This window comes from Amblyraja radiata, chromosome 23 (genome assembly GCF_010909765.2).
Source record: "Amblyraja radiata isolate CabotCenter1 chromosome 23, sAmbRad1.1.pri, whole genome shotgun sequence".
NCBI classification, from domain to species: Eukaryota; Metazoa; Chordata; class Chondrichthyes; order Rajiformes; family Rajidae; genus Amblyraja; species Amblyraja radiata.
The window spans coordinates 15,081,551-15,104,161 of record NC_045978.1 but is presented as its reverse complement, the minus strand read 5'-3'; the positions used below and the strand labels follow the sequence as shown (position 1 = coordinate 15,104,161).

Below are 22,611 nucleotides of genomic sequence, written 5' to 3'. Positions count from 1 at the left end.
TCAAATCTCTGCCTGCTCATTATAAGAACTCTGAATGAAATAGTTTGGATAATTCCAGCTAAATTTCTTGAGGTCTTGGCAGAATCAGGCTCTTGTAATTAATTATATACTGATTTGAAATTCATTGCCAGTCTTGCTCACGGAATATTTCATGTGAGAAAGGGAAAAATGTTGCTTTGTCATGCAGAGCACACTATTCTGAAATCAGGAACAAAAGCATATTGGGCAGAACCAATACAATACAATACAATACAATACAATACAATTCATTTTATTGTCATTTGGACCCCTTGAGGTCCAAACGAAATGCCGTTTCTGCAGCCATACATTACAAACAAATAGACCCAAGACACAACACAGTTTACATAAACATCCATCACATCGCTGTGATGGAAGGCCAAAAAAACTTCTCTCTCCACTGCACTCTCCCCCCCCCCGATGTCAGAGTCAAAGTCAAAGCCCCCGGCGGGCGATGGCGATTGTCCCGTGGCCATTAAAGCCACGCCGGGTGATGCAGGGTCGCACACCGGGTCTTGGTGTTAGAGCCCCCGGCGTGCGCTCGCAGAGACCCGCAGTCATTCCAAGCCGTGCGGGGCGGTGGTGTAAGGCCCCGCTCCAGGAGCTCTTCAACCCCGCAACTCGGGCGGGAGAAGTCGCCGCTGCGGAAGCCCCGAAAAGCGGTCTCCCTCCAGGGACCCGCGGGCTCCCGGTGCCGCCCGCCAAACCCGCAGTTGCAGCCTCCGAACCTCCGGGGGTCGGGTCGCAGCAGCGTCCACCACAGCTCCACCCGCTCTGGACTCGGCCAGCTCCGCGACGGTGAGGTGAGTAGTCGGCACCACAGCCCCCGGTCTTCCTGTTGGAGGCCGCTCCTCGTTGCAGCCCCAACGACAACGGAGACCCGACAAAGAAAAGGTCGGGTCTCCCGTGCAGGGAGAGATTTAAAAGTTACCCCCAACCCCCCCACACCACCCCCACCCCCCACACACATACCCCAACAAAAATAACAAAAACTACATAAAAACATAGACATAAAATAATAAAAACGCAGACGGACTGCAGAGGCCGCTGCAGACGAGAGTCGCGCCGCCTACCGGAGGTGCTATTTAGTAAATACTGAAACTACTATTTGGTAGCAAAATTGAAAGTTAATAAACAGTCAACACTGCTCACAAACAATAACGATAAAAATACATATTTGCAGATCATCTTTCAGAACCTAGTACAGGCACAGTTAGAAAATTTACTTCCAAAGTTCCCACAAACAGTGACAAATGTATGACTTTAATTCCAATTAATTGATTTAAAACATTTTAATTGTTAGTTTAAGAGATGCAGATGCCTCACACATCATTTATTGTACACATTTAGCTTCCTCTGAAATGAAGAAACCGTTTAGAATCACCCACATTAGTGGGTCTGGAGTCACATATAAGCCGGACCAGCAAGAATGGTAGATTTAACATTAGTGAAAACATTTGTTTTTTTTCACAATCCACAAGTTTCATGGTTACCACAAGCTCTTTAATTCCAGTTTAATATAATCCCATGGTTGGATTCAAACTTATGTTCATAGATTAATGGGCCAGACATGTAGATGCCATCGAACCACATTGCTCCTGTATTCATGTGGGGAAATTGCTAAATTCAAGCCATTCAAATTATGAAGCAACTTTGGTTGTAATCTGGGGTTTATAGAAACTATTGTCAAAGACAAAGTATTCATTTGGGAAGGCAGGGTTTATTAAGGAAAGCCAATGGACATTTGCTAAAAGTAAATTGAGGAGGTACTATAATAGGAACAGGTTCTTGGTATTTAATCTGCCTATACCCTTCGTTATTTAAAAAATTTAGTATGCTTAATACGTGATTCATGATTCCACGAAAAAAATACAGCAATATGACCCTGTTTGTATCTAATGCTATTTTCTGTTGTAGTTAAGATTAAGGATTTTTGTATCTATTATCCATCAGGTCATTCATGCTCTGTGAACTTGAAACTGAATTTGGAATTTGAAATTTCTAGCATCAGTTTTCCTTTTCAGTCTTGTGTTTCCTGGAATTACATTAATGATTTTCCTCGTGAACTGGCATGTTCTCTCTATCCTATGCCAAAAGAATGACCCAATCTATCATTCGTCAAGGGTGTAATGGAATGATTTCAAGCTGTCGTGTCCATCTATTGCCTTATTGCACATTTTATGGTTCAATTAATCTTTTTTTTCACAGTATTGGACTCCATCTCCAAGCTCCATCTCCATTTCCATCTCCAGGTGAAATATTGATAGTGAGCGCCAATTTGTCAAGCTGTGGGTTTGAACTTTATGTGGTATAAAGTCACATTAACCTTTTCATTTTCCTTTGTTTCAGTTGATAAAGCAGAAGATCAAGGCATGTTCGCAGTTGCAGAACAGCAAGATGTTTGCTTCTGTGCTTGATTATCTTCTCGCAATAGGCAATTTCTTGAACAAGAATGCTGGCAAGGAAATGGCAAAAGGATTTTCTCTGTCATGCCTTCCAAAAGTAAGCTAACTGATACTACCAGCTAATCACTGCTTAAATGATGCATAATAGAGTCGTAGGGTTGATGTGATCATGTTTACATGATAATGTCCTCTTAATGAGTAATTTATGTGGGACTTGAGATGGCTGGAGGGGCCAATCATGGAGCCACAGACTTTATTTCAGTGTGGGCATGGACAAGTAGTATTGGTGGTGGGATGTGGTTGGGCCTTCTTGGTGGTGGTACTTGCTAGTGCTTGTGTTTTGCAGGCTGTCAGAGGTCTTCATGGAGTACAGTTCCTTTGTGATAATTGATTCTCTATGTTGCTCTATCCTGGTCTAGATCCTAGTTGGTGGGGCTGATCTAACACTCTTTGGTGATCTTGATGTTATCCTTGTAGTACTTCTGATTTCCAGGGATTCACTCTTTTGCGAGTAGTTGAGAGTAGAGGATTTGATTTGGGAGATAAAAGTTGGGCATCTTGACAACATGGCCAGTCCATCTGAGATGGTGTTCGATGATGATGGTGATGATGTTAATCAATATTAGCCTCTTCTAGCACTCTGATGTAAGTGCACCTGTCTTCCCAATTGATTTGAAGGATCTTCTGGAGGTCCCTCTGGTGATAGGATTCGAGGGCTCTGAAGTGTCTGTTGTAGGTGGTCCAAGTCACCCTCCTACATGGAGTTGAATCACGAATAATGACATTGTAGGCCAGTAGCATAGTTCTTGCTTGGAGGTCATTGCGGTCAAAGACTCCTAAGCCTGGCAAAAGCCCCCCTTGCACAGCAGAATCAGTGGTGTGTCATTGCATTGGAAGGGAGATGGGCCAAGACTACTATCTAAATGACGCCAAGTTGTGAAAAGGGGAAGTACAACGGGATCTGGGGGTCCTTGTACATCAGTCTATGAAAGTAAGCATGCAGGTACAGCAGGCAGTGAAGAAAGGGAATGGCATGTTGGCCTTTATAACAAGAGGAATCAAATACAGGAGCAAAGAGGTCCTTCTGCATTTGTACAGAGCCCTAGTGAGACCACTCCTGGAGTATTGTGTGCAGTTTTAGTCCCCTAATTTGAGGAAGGACATTCTTGCTATTGAGGGAGTGCAGCGTAGGTTTACAAGGTTAATTCCCGGGATGGCGGGACTGTCATATGCTGAGAGAATGGAGCAGCTGGGTTTATACACTCTGGAGTTTAGAAGGATGAGAGGATATCTCATTAAAACATATAAGATTGTTAAGGGCTTGGACATGCTAGAGGCAGGAAACATGTTCCTGATGTTGAGTGAGTCCAGAAGCAGGGAACACAGTTTAAGAATAAGGAGTAAGCCATTTAGAACGGAGATGAGGAAACACTTTTTCTCACAGAGAGTGGTGAGTCTGTGGAATTCTCTGCCTCAGAGGGCGGTGGAGGCAGGTTCTCTGGATGCTTTCAAGAGAGAGCTAGATAAGGCTCTTAAAAATAGCGGAGTCAGGAGATATGGGAAGAAGGCAGGAACAGGGTACAAATTGGGGATGATCAGCCATGATCACATTAAATGGCGGTGCTGGCTCGAAGGGCCAATTGGCCTACTCCTGCACCTATTGTCTATTGTCTAAGACATGGAAAGTGATCCACATTTTCCAGATGGCAATTGTTGATGTGTATTGTTGGATACAATGGCTAGCTGTCCAGTAGAGAAACTTGCTATTCAATCCAACTCGTCCACGCTGGCCAAGATATGTATCTGAACTAGTTTCATTTGCCTGTGTTTGGCCCATATCCCTCTTTACCATCCATGTTCATGTCAAAAACAGAGGCATGTGGGAATTGCAATTCAAGTCTGAACAATAACTGGAATTGTGTTGGATTCACGCACTCTCTGCCCTGGGATGTTTTAGTGTGAAACATCACTAGCCTAACTTGGGAGTGAACAGTCTCACACCAAGTTGAATTTTGGGAAACAATGATGTGTGTTGGACTAATATTCCTCAACCTTCTTACTGGTTAGAGAATTGCTGTAGATTAAAAAAAAATCACAAACTTGTCTTATTTTATTGTTGGCATAAAACAAATGATGACAGCATCAGTTCTCTGCAACATTTTGGATTTGTTTGGGTTTTAGATACTGTGAATGGAGATGTAAGCACAACCATAAGCACTTTTCCACAGACCTCTATAGATCTTAATCAGAAATGACATTCAGCTCATTGTTGGACTCAGAGCTGTGCAGAGTCAACTGGGTTCCAGTTGCAAACCATTGTGCTCAGTTTAACATTACCATAAATGATTTATTTCTGAACTGAATAAGGATTTCTTTAGATAATTAAACATATAATATTGTCACGTTTGCAGGTTTTGTTGGAAAATAGCTAATTAAAATGAGGTATTTTAGTGGTCTGATAAACGACTCCTGGAGTTTTCAACAATACTTTATTCGAAAGTTCAAGTTGCAGCATACAGGTTTAACAGACATGTCTGGCCACATTGGTGGTCAGCACTGAACTAACGCGCGCAGGGGAAAAAAAGTGCGAAAACAACAGCCCCTCCCGAGTCACGTGACCGCGGCTTCCGAACGCCGTGTTCGATATCTGCATGCGCTAGCAGACGCCTCTACAGTATTATGTTTGTTTGCTGCATATCCCAATTCATCTACAATTCATCTACTTGGCTCACTCTCCATTGCATGGTTCTTGCTGACCTTCATCATTCCATCACTGCTCGATACCTAGAAATAGCTTTGCAACGTTCAGAATCATTGCACCTTCGTAGGCAAGTTCAGTCCTTTCAGAGCTGCTGGATCCGGTTCATCCATTCACTCTGTCCGTTTATTTTACTATCATCTTATAAAAGGTCTCATATTTACTTACTGTGCAGGAGACCCACCCATTAAAACAAACGAGGAATGATTGAAGAGGAGAGCATTGATCTTTTCGAATGCACATCATTCTGCCGGCAGGTTGAAATATGGGTTTCACAGGAATACTTAAGTCTTTAATGTCCCATAACCAACATGCAGGAAGAAGCTGATAAATGTCATAGCTTGTAAAGTAATGTATTAGTTGGACATGATTACAAATATTTAAATCCATTTAAGGGACTTATTGCAGGTAGTCAACCAAACAGTTTCAATTATGGATGCAATTTACTATGCCACTATTTCTAATTTATGGATACTTTGTAACTTTAATCAACTGTCACAATCCATGAGTAGGAATTATTTTACCGCAATGTGCAACAAATTCATGTGTTTATGATGACTTGCCCGGACACTACCTCAAGTAAAACCATGAATGGGTTTAAAACAGTTGATATATAATTTTGCTGGAAATTTGGCAAACAAAATCTCTCTGAAGATGTTCATGATGTTACCATATACAGCAAAGAGAGCCCCCCCCCCCCCCCCCACCCCCCTAATGATTTAATGCAAATGGCAACCATTTTGCAGGGAATTTATTGCAGATTTTAAATAGTTTGTCTGCCAACCCACTATTTTATAAAGATCTGTATACTGACGTTCAAACATTAGCTTAGTGTGGGAATGAAAGTAAAATCCAACATTGTAAAGATTTAAATTATATTAAATTAAATTAAGATAGGTATTTAGCAATCCTCTAATCTTGACCAGTCTCATTGATGATTGTCTGTAGGTGGTCGACTTGAGAGGGAAGGACAGGACATTCACCTTACTTCATGCTCTTGTGGACCAGATCATGTTGCTAGAACCAGACTTGACAAACTTTCCCCATGAGCTGACAGAATTTGAAGAGGTTCCTGGAGGTAAGTGGAAATCTCCCAAACTAGCAGCACTGTGGAAAAGAATCAAGGTTCAAGAGTGTTTAACGTAGCGACAACGGAACAATGGAATTCTTGTTTGCCTGCTACATAACAGACTTGTATAACAATATACATAGATCATTTATAGTAAACAAAAAAAAATCAATAAATTAGTAGTGACCCAATACGTTCAAAAAAGGGCTGAAGTCCGAAGTGCAAACCAAAAACTACTAAGTAGAAACAAAGAACTGCAGATGCTGGTTAATACACAAAAGGACACAAAGTGCTGGAGTAACTCAGTAGATCAGGCAGCATTTCTCAAGAAGATAGACGGGTGATGTTTAGGGTTGCGATCCTTCTTCAGTTACTCCAGTACATTGCATCCAAAAGGCAAGGCAAGGCAATGCAACTTTATTTATATAGCACATTTCATACACGAGGCAGACTCAAAGTGCTTCACATAAAAACATGTCATACAATAAATGAAATAATAAAATGAAATAAAATAGAAGAACTAAAAGAAAAGAAAAGCAAAATTAAAAATGCATTATAAAAAGTGCAAAAGTTAAAAGTGCAATGTAGTTAAGATTTAGCTGAAAGCTAAAGTAAACATAAAAGTTTTCAAAGGTACACAAAATTGCTGAGGAAACTCAGCGGGTGCAGCAGCATCTATGGAGCGAAGGAAATAGGCGACGTTTCGGGCCGAAACCCTTCTTCAGACTGTTGACCCGCTGAGTTTCCCCAGCAATTTTGTGTACCTTCGATATTCCAGCATCTGCAGTTCCCTTTTGAACACATAAAAGTTTTCAGTCTTGTTTTAAAAGTGGTCAAAGTTGAGGCAAGTCTTAAATCTTCAGGAAGTTTATTCCAGCTATTTGATGCATAGTAACTAAATCCTGCTTTCCCATGTTTTGTATTTACTCTGGGAATCACTAGCAGATTGGTTTCAGAAGATCTTAGCAGTCTAGAAGGCTTATATAGTGGAAGCATGTCAGTGATATACTTTGGCCCTAAACCATGTAGTGATTTATAGGTGAGCAGCAGGATTTTAAAATCAATTCTCTGACATACAGGGAGCCAATGTAAGGATTTAAGAATTGGTGTAATGTGTTCAAATTATTTGGTCTTTGTTAGAACTCTAGCAACAGCGTTCTGAACAAGCTGTAGCTGCCTGACAGTTTTTTTTGGAAGACCTGCAAGGAGACCGTTACAATAATCTAGCCTACTATTAATAAAGGCATGTACAAGTTTTTCTAAGTCTTGAGCTGACATGAGTCCTCTTAATCTTGCTATGTTTTTGAGGTGATAGTAGGCTGATTTTGTTACTGATTTGATGTGACTGTCGAAATTTAAATCTGAATCCATAATGACCCCAAGATTTCTGGCTTTGTTTGAAGTTTTCAGGGACAGAGAGTGAAGGTGTTGGGTTACTTTAAGCCTTTCTTTTTTAGCACCAAAAACAATTATCTCCGTTTTGTCCTTATTTAGTTGGAGAAAATTTTGGCACATCCAGTCTTTGACTTGCTCAATGCACTGGCACAACAGATCTATGGGGCGATAGTCATTTGGTGATAGCGCTACATAGATTTGAGTGTCATCGGCATAGCAGTGGTGGTCAATATTATTATTTCGCATGATTTGCCCTAGTGGGAGCATGTAGATGTTGAATAAAGAGGGCCCTAAGATCGAACCTTGCGGGACTCCACACGTCACGTTAGTTGGTTCTGATACAAAGTCGCCAATGGAAACAAAATAGTTCCTATCTTGTAAATATGACCTGAACCAACTTAAGACTGTGCCTGAGTCTACAATCAGACAAAAGCTACAATATTGTACAACAACGTGCATTCCTGATGCTGATCTATTTATTCCCCTTCATAGATTCCATTAAGGGTTTGATTGCAGAGGTAGATGGTAAGTAAAGGCTCCATTTTAATATATGAAGATATTTTGTAACACTCTGTTATCAAGTGTTGTGGTTGATCTTATGAATATTATAGGAAGTATTAATGTGCATTAATTCTATGAAACTGAGAAACTATGCTGAATAATCACCTGGAATTTCCATTCAATTGTATTAGACTATTATATTTTAAAAGATTTGGGATTTTTTTGTATAAATTGCATTTGCTGCAATTGGAATATGATTTCTTTCCCCCTCTTTTTTACTCATGCATTGAGAATACCAAGGTGGAAGCCTGCTTGATCCCAAAATGGTTCATATTACCAGGATGTGTTAATCACCATCGATGTTATTGGTGTTAATTGCAGATCTACAGGAAGACGCTAAAGGTTAAGCTAGGTGTACACATAACAGAAGACACATTTTAAATGATATAATTTACTAAGGATCTAAGTATGAGTTTTTGCCATGAATTATGTCATGATTTTTTAAATGGCATCAGTAGGATGAACACAGTGTGTAGGAAGGAACTGCAGATGCTGGTTTAAACCGAAGATAGACACAAAATAGTGAACGCAGCAGGCAGCATCTCTGGAGAGAAGGAAAGGGTGACGTTTCGGGTCAAGACCCGGCCTGGCCTGTTTCCTTTATTGTCATTACTTTTTTGCATATCTTTCATTCATTTGTTCCATATATCTCTACATCACTTTCTATGTCTCTTGTTTCCCTTTCCCCTGACTGGTCTGAAGAAGGGTCTCAACGCGAAACGTCACCCATTCCTTCTCTCCAGAGATGCTGCCTGTCCCGCTGAGTTTCTCCAGCATTTTGTACCAAAATAGGATGAACACGCAGTCTTTTTCCCATGGTTGGGGAATCAAGGGGCATAGATATAAGGTGAGAGGGAAAGATTTTATAGGAACCAGAATGGCAACTTTTTCACACTGAGGTGGTATGTATGCAAAACAAGCTGCCAGAGGAAGTGGTTTAGGTGGGTATAATAAAGACATTTATTTAAAAGACAATTAGACAGGTACATGGATAGAAAAAGGTTTGTGGGACATGGGTCAAATGTGGGCTAATGCTTAGGTGGGCATCTTTGTCGGCCTGGACAGGTTGGGTCAAAGGACCTCTTTCCATCTCCATTAAAATCTGTTGGACCTGTGAGGCATCTGTTCCATCTAATGATAACACTGTTTCCTTTTTTACGATATCATTTTTACTGAGAAACAATGAGATACAGAAGGACTCCATGACTAGGTAAATTGTCTCAAGAAAACTAGCCAATAATAGTGATCATTATTAAAAGCTTGTTTTCAGTACTATAGAATAGGGTACTTGGAGGACTGGTTTTATGTTTACTTTACATTAAAAAAAGATTTCAGCTGCATTAAACATTTTTTTCCAAATCAGAATTTAGAAACATTGAAATCTTTTTAAAGCAATTTTTCCCTTCAACTTTGAATTTTAGTGTAATATGTTGACATCATCTTATGATATCTTTGACATTGACAACCATAATCGAGGCAAGTGATTTTTTTTCCACACTGCCCGATCATGCTGGATAATGTTAGATTCTGCACTCATTGGGTTACAATTTGAGTTTTAAAGGAAACATTTCCCAAAATGTTTGCTTGAATTGTTGTTTGTCCTTAAAGTGGAAACTCCCATGCCAAATCCAAGCTGAAGAATTCTTGCTTCTTGGAAGTTCGATTGTTGCTTCTGCAATGTTTTCAATTATTATTTTATGGTCAACCAAGGAGTATGTATGGTAATCCATTCTAGGTTGCCTGCATGAAAACAGAAGATTGCATAGAATGGTTCTTTTCCTGTTTGATTAGATGCTTCACCATTCGATTGATATTTTGAAAATATTGGTACTTGTTAATTTTAAAAATTGTACTCATTGTTTCTAATTGAAAATGATTATGTATGAAAGGAAATATAATTAACATTGGATGGAACATATATCTCACAGGTCCAACACAATTTGATTCCTTAAATATTTCTCTCTGCAACCAATGTTCCCTGCATTCCCATCAACTTTCAATCCTGAGATCAAATCTGGTCTCTGGTGCTGACTTTGTGGAATTTGCACGTTTCCTCCAGACCATAAGGTCATAATTAGGCCCATTCAGCCCATTAAGGTTTCAAGGTCAAGGTCAGTTTATTGTCACATGTACCATAACATACAGTGAAATTTGAGTTACCATACAGTCATACTAAGTGAAACGCAACAAGACACACGACCACATAAACATCCACCACAGTGGATCCCACATTCCTCACTGTTGTTGAAGGCAATAAAGTTCAATCTTCTTCCTCATGTTCTCCCGTGGTCGGGCAGTCAAACCATCTGCAGTTGGGGCGATCAAAGCCCCACGCAGCTGACGATCGGAACGCCCATTGGGGTGGTCGAAACTCCCGAGTCGGGGTGGTTGAAACTCTCCGCGGCATCGAGCTCCCGAGTCGGCCTCTTCTTAGCAGAGACCGCGGGATTCACGTGTTAAAGTCCACAAGCCCCGTGGTGGGAATCCCCGGCAAAGGGATCGCAAGCTCTGCAGTGTTAAAGTCTCCTGCAACTTGGTCTCCAGGAAAGGTGCCAATTCCACAATGTTAGGCCGCAGTGGGGACAGTGATATGATACGGAAAAGAATCGCATCTCCGTCGAGGTAAGCAATTGCAAAAAAGTTTCTCCCAACCCCACCCCCCACATAAACCAACCAAGGAACATTCAATCATGGCTGTTGTATCTGTCCCTCCTAACCCCATTCTCCTGCCTTCTCTGTGTGGTGGCGCCTTGCGGCAGCGGCTCGAATGCAGTCCGTCCATTTTTTCTTTCTTTTTGTCCCGTTAGATGTATGTTTTTGTTTTTATTTTTCAGATATGTGGGAGGGTGGGGGAAACTTTTTAATCTCTTCCCTGTACGGGGACCCGACCTTTTCCCTGTCGGGTCTCCATTGTCGTTGGGCCTAACATTGTAGAGCCGGTGGCCTCCAACCAGAACCAATCTGAGAGCTCCAGTCATGGAGCCTGCGGACTCACCATTGCGGAGCTGGCTGACTTTGGAGCGTTGAGAGCTGTGGTGGCGTGCGGCTGCGACCTGACTTCGGAGCTTCGGAGGCTCTGGCTGCAGGCCCTGTGGACGGTAACATCGGGAGCTTGCAGGTCCCTGGTGGGAGACCGCTTTTCGGAGCTCCCGCAACGGTAACTTCTCCCGCCCGAATCGCGGGGTAAAATTACCCGGAGCGGGGCCTTACATCGCCCTGCATGGCTTTAAAGGCCGGGGGACTTACCATCGCCCGCCGGGGGCTCTAACATCAAGACCCGGAGCAGGGCCTTGCATCGTCCGGCGCGGCTTTAACGGCCGTGGGATCACCCACCGGGGGCTTTAACATCAGGAGCCCCGGTCGCCTCGACGCAGCAGTTGGACTGCTAGAACACGGGAGAAGAATAAAGAACAGGAAAGAGACAAGACTTTTGCCTTCCATCACAATGAGGAGGTGTTTGGAAATTCACTGTGATGGATGTTTATGTAAATTGTGTTAATTGTGTGTCTTGGTTTGTTTTTGATGTTATGACTGCAGGAACGAAATTTCGTTCGAACCATGTCTGTTTGAATGACAATAAATGGCGTTCTATTCTATTCTCCCCGTAACTCCTGACACCTGTACTAATCAAGAATCTATCTATCTCTGCTTTAAAAATATCTATTGACTTGGCCTCCACAGCCTTCTATGGCAAAGGCTTTCACAGATTCACCACCATCTGACTAAAGAAATTCCTTCTCATCTCCTTCCTAAAGGAACGTTCTTTAATTCGAAGGCTATGACCTCTAGTCCTAGACTCTCCAACTAGTGGAAACATGCTTTGGTTTCCTCCCACATCCCAAAGATGTGTGGGTTGGCAGGCTAATAGGCCTCTCCAAATTGCCCTAGTGTGTAGGTGAGTAGTAGAATCTGAAGAAAGTTGATGGGAATGTGGGGCAAATTAGTTACAGGGATAACTATTCAAGGAATTGGATTGCTCTGTGCATCAGTGTAGATCCAAGGGGTGAGAGTGGCTCCTTATATGCCATAAGGAAATATGTGAAGAAAAGAGAAAAACGAGAATACCTGCTCAAAAGTAGTAAATCAATACACATTGGTAAAAGCACAAATTGGACTAAATATCCTACTGATACATTTTATCCTGAAACGCAAATAGATATGAGGCAATGTATTTATTTAGATCTGCCTTCCTCTTTAAAAATATTTTCAACTTGCATAGTGAGTCTCAGTTGTATCTGGGGATTTAAATATTTTAATATCTTTGTCAACTGATAAATTCTTCTCTGGTGTCACATATAAGCTTCTCAAGTGATGATATCTCCAGGTCTTCAAAGTACAGTAATTATCTTTCAGAATAATTCATGGTTTGCTAAATGCTTCCATCGTGGGAAATTTGACCTTGTAGGATGTACTGTGTGCTCTCTGATGTGGCACAAATTACTGCAACATCATCTGCAGGTGTTCCGAGGAAATTTTGGCTCAGCAACGTACATGGGCAAGAGATTCCATCCTGTAAAGTCAGCATTACTGTGCACCGCGTAATAGAAATTTATTCCAAAGATGATCACATGGTACTCATATGATTTTTAATGCTTTCTATTTTGCTTCTATGCCTTCCATGTTTAGTTTTAGTTTAGATATACAGCATGGAAACAGGCCCTTTGGCCCACATTGTCCATGCCAGCCATCGATCACCCATTCACTCTAATTCAATGTTTTCCCACTCCCTATACTCTAGAGGCAGTTTGCAGAGGTCAATTAACCTACAAACCCTCACATCTTTAGGATGTAGGAGGAGACTGGTCACAACTCTGCATGGACAGCAGTGAAGCAGCAGCTGTACCAGTTGTGCCATCATGCATCTGATGTGCTAATGCACTGAAAGGCCTGAAGGTGCGAAATGGCATCCATTCCCATGTGACAGATATCTGGAGAAGTTCTCCGCAAATTCATCTGCCACAGTGCAGACAGTGTGGGACACATGTGCATAACAAATGCATAATTTGCTTTGTGGAGCCTTAATGGAAACCTGTTGATCCACAGGACCGAGCTTATGCTGTGAGCACTGGGAACAAGTTGCAGGAGGGTAGCCTTTCTCAGCCCACCCAGCTGTTGAGCATGGGGTGGAAGACTTTGAACACGTGCCGTGGAAAGCCTGTTCTACCAACCTTCCCATAAACAGTAGAATTTGTCGACCATTTGGTTTGCACCCTAGTAATCGCCCTAAACTCTGTTCCAAATGAAACTTTGCATTTCACAGATAATATTTAATTTGGCACATGTTTCTGAGCACTGACCCTGGAACAATTGCCCAAATAATAATGTAAATGTCAATATAAATATGATAAAAATGTTGCTATATAAACTAATCAAGTAAAATGTGTAAGAATCACATATAAATTGGTGTTTCAGTGGGATAAAGGCATTTGTTAAGGACAATAAAATAAAACTACTATTGAGCTGATTGATCTGAATGAGTTGGCATGCTGCTTATCCAGTCTTTGTGATTGAAGAATTAATCTTATGAGTAGTTCACTGCACTTGATGGCAATTTTGATTTGGGCAGCATAGTGACTGATTCACATTTCATTTCAAATAGATGAAGTGCAGTGGTGTATGCATCACTGTTCTTTATTTGCGTTATCTCGATAGCTCTACTGGAGTCTCAGATAATATTTTTGCTGGGTGTGCAGTTGCTCTTGAGTCATCTGCAGCACTGAATTTGCTGCACTACAGCCAAGAATGGGATTACATCACCAACGCTCCTGCAAGCCAGACTAAAGAAAATTTCCCACTAATCAAATTGAAATTACATTCACAGCTTAGAGATGCATAGCAGAAACAGGCCCTCCGAGTCCATGCCGACAAGCAATCCCCATACACTAACACTATCCTGCACACACTAGGGCCAATTTTTACTAAAGCCAATTAACCTACAAACCTGTATGTCTGGAGTGTGGGAGGAAACCGGAGCACCCGGGGAAAACCCACGGGGAGAACTTATAAACTCCGTACAGACAGAGCCTGTGGTCAGGAACTTGAACTTGAACCTGGGTCTCTGGCGCTGTAAGGCAGGAACTCTACCACCATACTGCCTAGTTGTTGATGATTTGTTTTTACCTGTTTTCTTCAGTGATTTTCAAATAAGAATAATTAAGTTCATGCATTTTTACAACGACAGGTTTAAAGAATGAGATGGAAAAAATCAATCTGAACAGAGAGATACTTAAATCAAAGAACAAGAACAGCTCGGATGTGCAATTCTACAAAGAACTGAAGGTAATTCCTGGTGAAAGGTTTACTGAAAAAGCATTGATTTAAAATGTCTGCGCTGCTACTTTAGACCAGACATTGTGCTTGTCAGGGGGTGTCCGTCACTGTTACCTGTCTAAAATTGATCAGTCAACGAACATCACCATAGCAGATTACCTGGTGATTATCGTCTTGCCGTTCATGACACCTTACTGACAGTAATTTGGTTCCATGTTTTCTATGTTGTAACTGTGGCCACATTTCAATGAGTGAATCATTGTTTGTGAACTGCTTTGGGATGACCTGAGGTCATGTCAACCCTAGGGGCGCTGCACTGGCAGCAGCCTCTACCTACAGCCTGTCTGTCATTTCTATCTTTTTTTTAATTTTCAGTTAGTCCAAAGTCTGTTTTAGGGGGAAACTTTAACTTTTCCATGTGGGGGAGGGGGGCAGGGTAAGGGGGAAACCGTCTCCCAGTCTCTTCCTGGCGGAGACGCAACTATTTCTCCGAGTTGCGTCCTCACCCCCCCCACCTCGCGGCCTACCAGCTGGATCGGAGCGGCCTTTCCTGCCGGGGACCGGGAACCGGACCAGGGCTGCTACAGCGGCGGCGCAGCGCTGGAGTCACCGCGGAGCGGGCGATGCCTACCTGGGTCGCCGTTTGGAGCTCCGGAGCGTTGAGCCGTTGCTCCAACATCGTGGAGCTCTGGTGCGGAGAGCTTCCAACGCGGGCGGCGCTGAACAACATCGTGGAGTCCTGGGGCGCCTTGCAGAGGGTCTGCAGCAGCGGGTCTCCATCCAGCGCGGCCTACGGACTTTGGAAGCCGCCGACTCCGGTAGGAGGGGGCCGACTCTGGCGTCCACGCCGCTGAGGACGTCCCGCAGCCCCGACGGACTTGTATCACCCCGGCGAGCGGTCCTGGACATCGGGCCGCCCGTAGCTGCAACTGGCGGAGGGCTTGGGGAGGCCCTGACCACGGGGAACAGTGGAGGAAGAGACTGACTTTGGTGCCTTCCCACACAATGGGGAACTTTGATTCTGCTGTGTGGGGATGTTTTATGTTAAATTCTATAGTGTGTTGTGTCCTTTATTTTTATTTTTATTGTATGGCTGTATGGGAATTTCATTTTACTGTGCCATCTGGCACATGTGACAATTAAATCTATCTTGAATCTTGAATGGTATTATAGAATTCCAGTTTTTTTTCTTAATTCAAATTCTGTTAGCTTAGGTTTGTATCTCAAACCTTCTAAAGGCTTTCTCTCCTATATTAGTTTTTTCAGGTTCATCTTTTTGTTATTGGGACATTGATCACTGTCCATAATTCACCTACTAAAACTTCATTTATACCAAACCGATTAACCAACAAACCTGTATGTCTGGAGTGTGGGAGGAAACCAAAGATCTCTGAGAAAACCCATGCAGGCCACGGGGAGAACGTACAAACTCTGTACGGACAAGCACCCATAGTCAGGATCGAACCTGGGTCTCTGGTGCTGTAAGGGAGTTGATCTATCGCTACACCACCTTGCCGCCCTTGTATTGTTAAAGCATAACCTCAGTTTAGAGCGATACTGAGAAATTTGATGGTGTGGCTGAAACTGAGTTTCATGGACTGGCGTGCAATGTAATTAATCACCATTATTAGTTTGTTTTACGATCAATTTCCTCATAAAGTATTAATGAAGTTTGTTTCTTAGCTTGTGAAATGCAAGAAAATATACAATGTGCTAGTGGCTAATGCCTTGGGATATGATATTTATCTGTATTGCAAAATGCATTCCTATCTATTAGTATGGGCACCATCAGTTTTATTTTATTTTTATATAAATATTTTGCATATATCACAGAGGAGGAGCATGTGGTATGAGCAAAGGAAAATAAATCAGGATGTATACATTCGTAATGAGTTGGGGTGGACATAGATTAGGATTTGAGGTTCTATCAAAATGTTGGCTGCAGAATCTGCAAATTAGAGGAACAGCACCTCATATTTTGCTTGGACTGCTTACAACCAATAGTATGAATATTGATCTCTCCAACTTCAAGTAACCCTTGTTTTCCCTCTCTCTCCATCCCTTCTACATCATAGTTCTCTAACTAGTTTTACTGTCCTCCTGATTAAGATTTATTGATTGTATGCTTTGTTGTCACCTTCCCCTCAGCTAACAATGATCCATTCTACATTTTCCTTGGACATCGCCCCCTTTGATCTCTCATTTTCACACCTTGCCCTTCCAAATCTCTGTGTCTCCCTCTCCCCTGACTCTCAGTCTGAAGAAGGGTCTCGACCCTAAGCGTCAACCATTCCTTCTATCCAGAGATGCTGACTGTCCTGCTGAGTTACTCCAGCATTTAGTGTCTATCCTCAGTGTAGATTAATCTGAGCAAGTGAGGACTTTTGATCAAACAATTAAAGCATCAGGAAAATAATTAGATGAGGGAGAAATTTGAAAATGAATTTAGTAACATGGATGTAGCCTGTCCATCCAAATTTCAGCAAAAATGTTTTGAGATAAAAACAAATTCTTTTTTTTCTAGTCTATTGTTGAAAAACATGAAGTCGAACTGTCACAGTTGAGTAAACAACGTGATGAAATGAAGAAACTCTACAGTGCCATCTTGGTAATATTACTTGCAATATTTGTATTCATTTGGAGACTCTGCCTTCTGCCTATTTTTGACGTTAATCTCGGATCTGTTTCTGTCACTGTTTTAGGTCAGATTTGGAGAACCACAAGATCGAGACTCGGAAGCTGTGTTCGGATGGGTCTCCTCCTTCATAAAAGATTTCAGAAAAGTTGTTGCAGAACAAAACAAATGTAGATTGAAAACAGTTCAGAAATAATACTGACTTTTGTTATAAGAACTTTTCTTTTCCTGGTGGCTAAATTATGTATTTCAGAGTAGTGCTGAAATTAGTCAAATTACTAATGTTATTCTAAAATCCAGTGCCCTGAAAACTGAAATAGGACCATCAATTTGTTCATCTTATTGTCGAGATATTCATCACCCCTTTCATTTAACTCCCTCTATAATCACACACTAGGAGAACAAATGGCTGCAACGTCCTCAAGGCTCCCACCAGTGTTATTCATGCGGGTTCTCAGAGGGTTGCAGTCCTGGATGATATACTGGCCCATTAATTGGATGGAAATTCAATTGTTCAGAGGATTATACAGCTCATTATGACAAGATTCAAGTGTATGGACAAGCATTCTATTACAATCAAGCACAGAATGCGTGAGCACCAGAAATATACTCCATGTTAGGTACTGTGGTGCAATTAATGGAGTTGCTGCCTCACTGCTCCAGTGACTTGGGTGCAATTCAAGCGCCTGGTGCTGTCTGGTGTTTGCATTTCCCAATGTGATCATGTGGGTTTTTGCCAGGTGCTCTGGTGTCCTCTCAAATTCCAAAGACGTGTAGGTTGGTAGGTTAATTGGTCACTGTAAATTGTTCCTAGTGGGTGGTAGAATCTGGGGGGAATTTATGGGAATGTGGGAGAATAAAATTGGATTAGTGTAAGTTTACTGTAAATGGCTGCCCAGGAGTTGTTTCTGTGTTGTGGAGGCAAATTCACTGGATGTTTTCAAGAGAGTTAGTTATAGCTCTTAGGACTAATGCAATCAAGGGAAATGGGGGGAAAAGCAGGAATGGAGTACTGATTTTGGAGGATCAGCCATGATCATAATGAATGGCGGTGGTGGCTCGAAGGGCCTAATGGCCTACTCCTGTACCTACTTTCTATGTTTATATCTCTCTGTGACGATTATTTGATGGCTCTTAAAGTTAGATGAGTGTTAATCAGATTTCTTCATGTGAAAGTTTTTTTGTCTGCAAAAAAAAATTCCAATATAAGCCCTTCTGCTGATAAACAGGATACTTAAGTGAACAAAAGCAACATGCCGATTTCAATTTTGATATTTTTTATATTGGATGTTTTATGAACAGGAAATGTCAGTTTTAGGGAAAATAATGTCAAGTTACGTGCTCAAAAGCTGCAGGGTTTGAATTTAAACTTTTGCATTGATAGGATGAAAATATGCAAAATCTCTTGGACTGCTTAATGCGTTGAATACAAATGCAGATGGTTGTGAAACTGCACAAGCCTAGGTACAATGCTGCAGTGATTGCCACTGATTATCCATTTATAGGCAGCAGGGATGGCTTATCTGGGAAATGCAAATGTCTTCTTGTGGAGATGGGGAGGTGATGTTGACGAAGGTGGGTCTGGAGAAGATTTCTTGATGCAGATGGCAAATGTAAAAATTGCAAGACTATTCCTGCGGATTCATCCTTGTTGCAATATCATACAAATCATTTGGGTTAAAGTATTGGAAAATAGCATTTAAAACGGTAAAAATATGCAATAAATGTTATTGGTATTATAATAAAATAAAACGTAAAATAGTACAAAAATCTTCCTGCTTGAGGTTTTATATTCATTTCTCCTGATTTATTGGCCATGGGTATTTGGGATTCTGGCTGTGATCCTTGTTCAAGAGGTTGAGTGATTGTTTCAGACAAAATAAATATTGCTCCAGGCGATGGATTTTTAGAATTATTAAAGGTGCCACGGAGCATCCTTGAAAACTTTGATTCTCAAAGTCTATATGGTATCCAACCACACATCTCTTAACCTAATATGATTTGCCTTGTCAGTCGTAGTTGTAAAAAGCTTTTCTCCCGTCAGGCTCATATAAATGGCTAGGCTTTCTGTGTTGATCACAGTTATCATATAGATTTCATTACTTTGTATATAAATGGTCTTGCGGAATTGAGTGTGTCTTTTATGTGACTGCCATCTTACCTGCATCTAACATCTTATCCAAGTTCTAAATCCCTTGTAAATTTGAGGATGTGCATCCATCTATCAATAAGCCAGCTCTTTTGGTGGTACCTTTGAGGTTGGCCCATCATAACCCAAATGCTGATACCATGGTATTTTACCTTCTGATTGTGTCTAGAAACTTTTATTCAGAGACTTGACAGATAATGCACTCAGTTAAGCTCTGCTAACTTAGCAATGGAAGAGTTATTGGGCACTTTGGTAGGATCATCAAGGAAAGTTTTACTGAGAGGAAGAGGGATGGAATATAGAAAAGCAATTCTTCATGTACTGTGATAGAAAGGTCACATATGTGGAAGAACAACCAGTCCTATTGTGCTGTGATTTGAGGAAGGCAGGGTTGAAGGACAGGGAAGGTCTTGCACTAAACGCTATTCACGCTATTCCCTTTATCATGTATCTGTACACTGTGGATGGCTCGATTGCGAACATGTATTATCTTCCCGCTGACAACAACTTTTCACTGTACCTCGGTACACATGACAATAAACTAAACTCAAACTCAAAACAAGGAAGAGTTAACTGTGAACATACAAAAACAAATCATCTTTAAAGGCAATTCGCATTTCCCAACCAGAAAAGACCTACCACCTTTTAGCACATCAAGGTTCTATGCTTCTAGTGCCAAATGCCATAGTTTATGGCAAGTTGTTCTGAATCAGTCTGGGTCTGCCCTACACGCCACATATCCTGGCTGCCTGCACTTACCTGAGCTGGATTCAGAGGGATGATCGAGTTGAGACCCTACCTCTGACAGATGAGTGGCAAGTCATAGCGAACCTTCGTTAATGAGGAGGCCGCTGAGAACTTCCTGACAGCTCAAAAATTAAAACTAACAGCTAAAAAAAGTTAAGTATTGTGTTTAAAAAAATGTTTTTAAACAAAGAAGACAGTAAAACAAAATAATTTAAAAATATGTATGAATTTTTTGTTCTTAATTTCCAGCTGAAGTTAAATGGATGAAGCTGTTATCTGGCCTAGGGTCAAAAAGAGAGATTTTGTAATCATTGCACAATTAGATTCCACCATAGGTCTTGGTACAAAGTCCATGGATGGATGGACTTAGTATGTCCTAGACCTAGATTTAGAATACTGAGGGATGTCCTGGACCTTCTTACCTGGGAAAGGCTGAGTGCTAACAGTTTGATCAGAACAACTGATGCAGCCAGCTCACCTTTACCTACTGATATCATTGTCCTTGTTCTTAATGTATCTGTGCTCTATTAGCCTACTGGTATAGCCATGTTCTATCTCTGCGTGGATGATTTGGACACTTGGTTCTTGGTTTCTTGGTCTGATATTAAACACATGGGAGAAATGAGGTCACCAGTGGTATTCACCTCCCACACATTTGTTACATTGAAGTTAAGGGAAACAAATGTGTGACTGGTGGGTGCAACAGATATGGTGAAATTGCAGTGTGTCTCTTGTCTCTAGACTAAAAATACAGAAACCCGAGTTCAAATGCCACCATGCTCGCTGTGGAATTTAAATTGTTAATAATCTGAGATTTAATTGAGGATTAGTCAATGGTGAAGGTAAGGACAGACATACCTGAACGTCTTAAAAATTTGATCTGTTTTGCAAATGTCCTTCAGAGGAGAAAATCTGACTTACTTACGAGGTCTGGTCTGTATTTGACTCCTAATCCAACAGTGCGGTTCGATTTTTAATGGATTAGCCATTTCAAGGGGAAATTAGGGATGGGCAGAAACTGCTGAATCTGCCAGTGACACCCAGATATTCAAAAATGAAATAACTTTAAAAATGTGGCTAATAATTTCACATTTTTAACATGAGTGACCAAAGAGGAATTTCTCCTCCAACATTCATAATCACGATTGGCCATAAAATATCTCAATACCCTCCCGTCTGCAGTTCGTTCCTACAATTAATATATAAGGTTGTTCAAACAGATTAGCTGGTCTAATTCTTGAGGTGAGAAGGTTGTCCTAAAATTAGTGGTTAAATAAATTAAATTGACATTCTCTGGAGTTCAGAAGAATGAGGGAGTGATTTTAGTGACATATAAAAAATCCTTTTGGGGTGTGACTTGGTAAGTGTCGAGATACTACCACTAATATGTAAGAGTCAAACAAGGGGACATGGTTGCTAGGGGGTGATCATTTAAAACTAAGGTGGATAGGAATGTCTTCTCACACAGGATAGTGTTTCTCTGGAATTCTTTGTCCAAGAGGCTTGTGGAGGTTAGATTTTTGGGGGTATTTAAAAATGATTTTTCTTTAAAGAATGGGAAACTGAGGGCTGAGCAGAACAGGCACAGAAGAGGAGTTGAGGTCTGGGATAGATCAGGATGATCATATTGCTGGGCAGGCTTGAGAGGACGACATCTGCTCCTATTTTAATATGACATGGATATTGTAAATGTGGAGGCATTAGTCATTGGCCATTTCAGTTCAAAAGCTTAAGTTTTAAAGAATAATACAGGTGATTCATGTGAAACCATTTTCTAATCACAATTAATTGCTCTGCAACAAAATCAATAGACCCTGATTTTTGTTCTGGTTTTGTAAGTAAGCCTGCACAGATGAATTGGAAAGATTAATAAAATGTTGGGTTTTCAAAGAGATCAGTAAACAAAAATTGTATTTTTATTTGTAGAAAGCCTCAGTAACACTCAATAGAAGGGGAAACATTTATTTCCGTAAATGGCATCTTCGACTTGGAGGAGTTATGGCACAGATTTACTAAAATATTATCACTGGGTTATGCAATTAGTTACATTAGTTTATGCGCTGATAAACTAATATTCCCATTGATGAAAGGCTCCCGAAAGGCTGATGATTGATCTAATGGAGGTGTTTAAACTAATCCCTAGGTTTGGGGTAAAATGGAGTAAAATTAATGGCTTGCAATCAAAATCAGGAAGCAATTTCTCACCCAGTCATTAGCCCCATGACCTTTGGGTCAATTGGAGCTTTTGAGGCTGAAATGTTTAGTAGAGATGATTATTAATGGGTAATGAGTAGAGCCAGGATTTTGCCATCAATGCCATGTGCCTTTTCATGCCTTTTTTGATGATTTCACCAGGATAATGCCTTTTTCATGATCGAGTGCCAAAATCAACCTTTTTTTCCCATTTTGCTAAAAGGTCGTGCTATTTTCTCTAGTTGTACAATGATTACAATGACATTTTCTATGTTAACACGTTAATATTAATGTTATTATTAATGTGTTAACATAGTATAAGTTGCAAGAAAATTTCCACCACCGGGGTGAAACCGGGGTCGCCACCAAGGAACTGCAGATGCTGGAAAATCGAAGGTAGACAAAAATGCA

General features: G+C 41.1%; 1 protein-coding gene across 1 annotated transcript in view; it reads left to right on the top strand.

Annotated features, from left to right (window-relative positions):
- Nucleotides 1–19,951, top strand: part of LOC116986243 (protein diaphanous homolog 1-like) — a 106,160-nt gene extending 86,209 nt beyond the window's left edge. Inside the window, exons 12-17 of the mRNA XM_033041580.1 lie at nucleotides 2,368–2,520; nucleotides 6,130–6,259; nucleotides 8,138–8,170; nucleotides 14,388–14,485; nucleotides 17,001–17,084; nucleotides 17,179–19,951. Of these exons, the coding sequence (XP_032897471.1) occupies nucleotides 2,368–2,520; nucleotides 6,130–6,259; nucleotides 8,138–8,170; nucleotides 14,388–14,485; nucleotides 17,001–17,084; nucleotides 17,179–17,307 (627 nt within the window). The 3' untranslated portion in view covers nucleotides 17,308–19,951. The remainder of the gene's footprint in view (nucleotides 1–2,367; nucleotides 2,521–6,129; nucleotides 6,260–8,137; nucleotides 8,171–14,387; nucleotides 14,486–17,000; nucleotides 17,085–17,178) is intronic.
- Nucleotides 19,952–22,611: the final 2,660 nt, after the last annotated feature.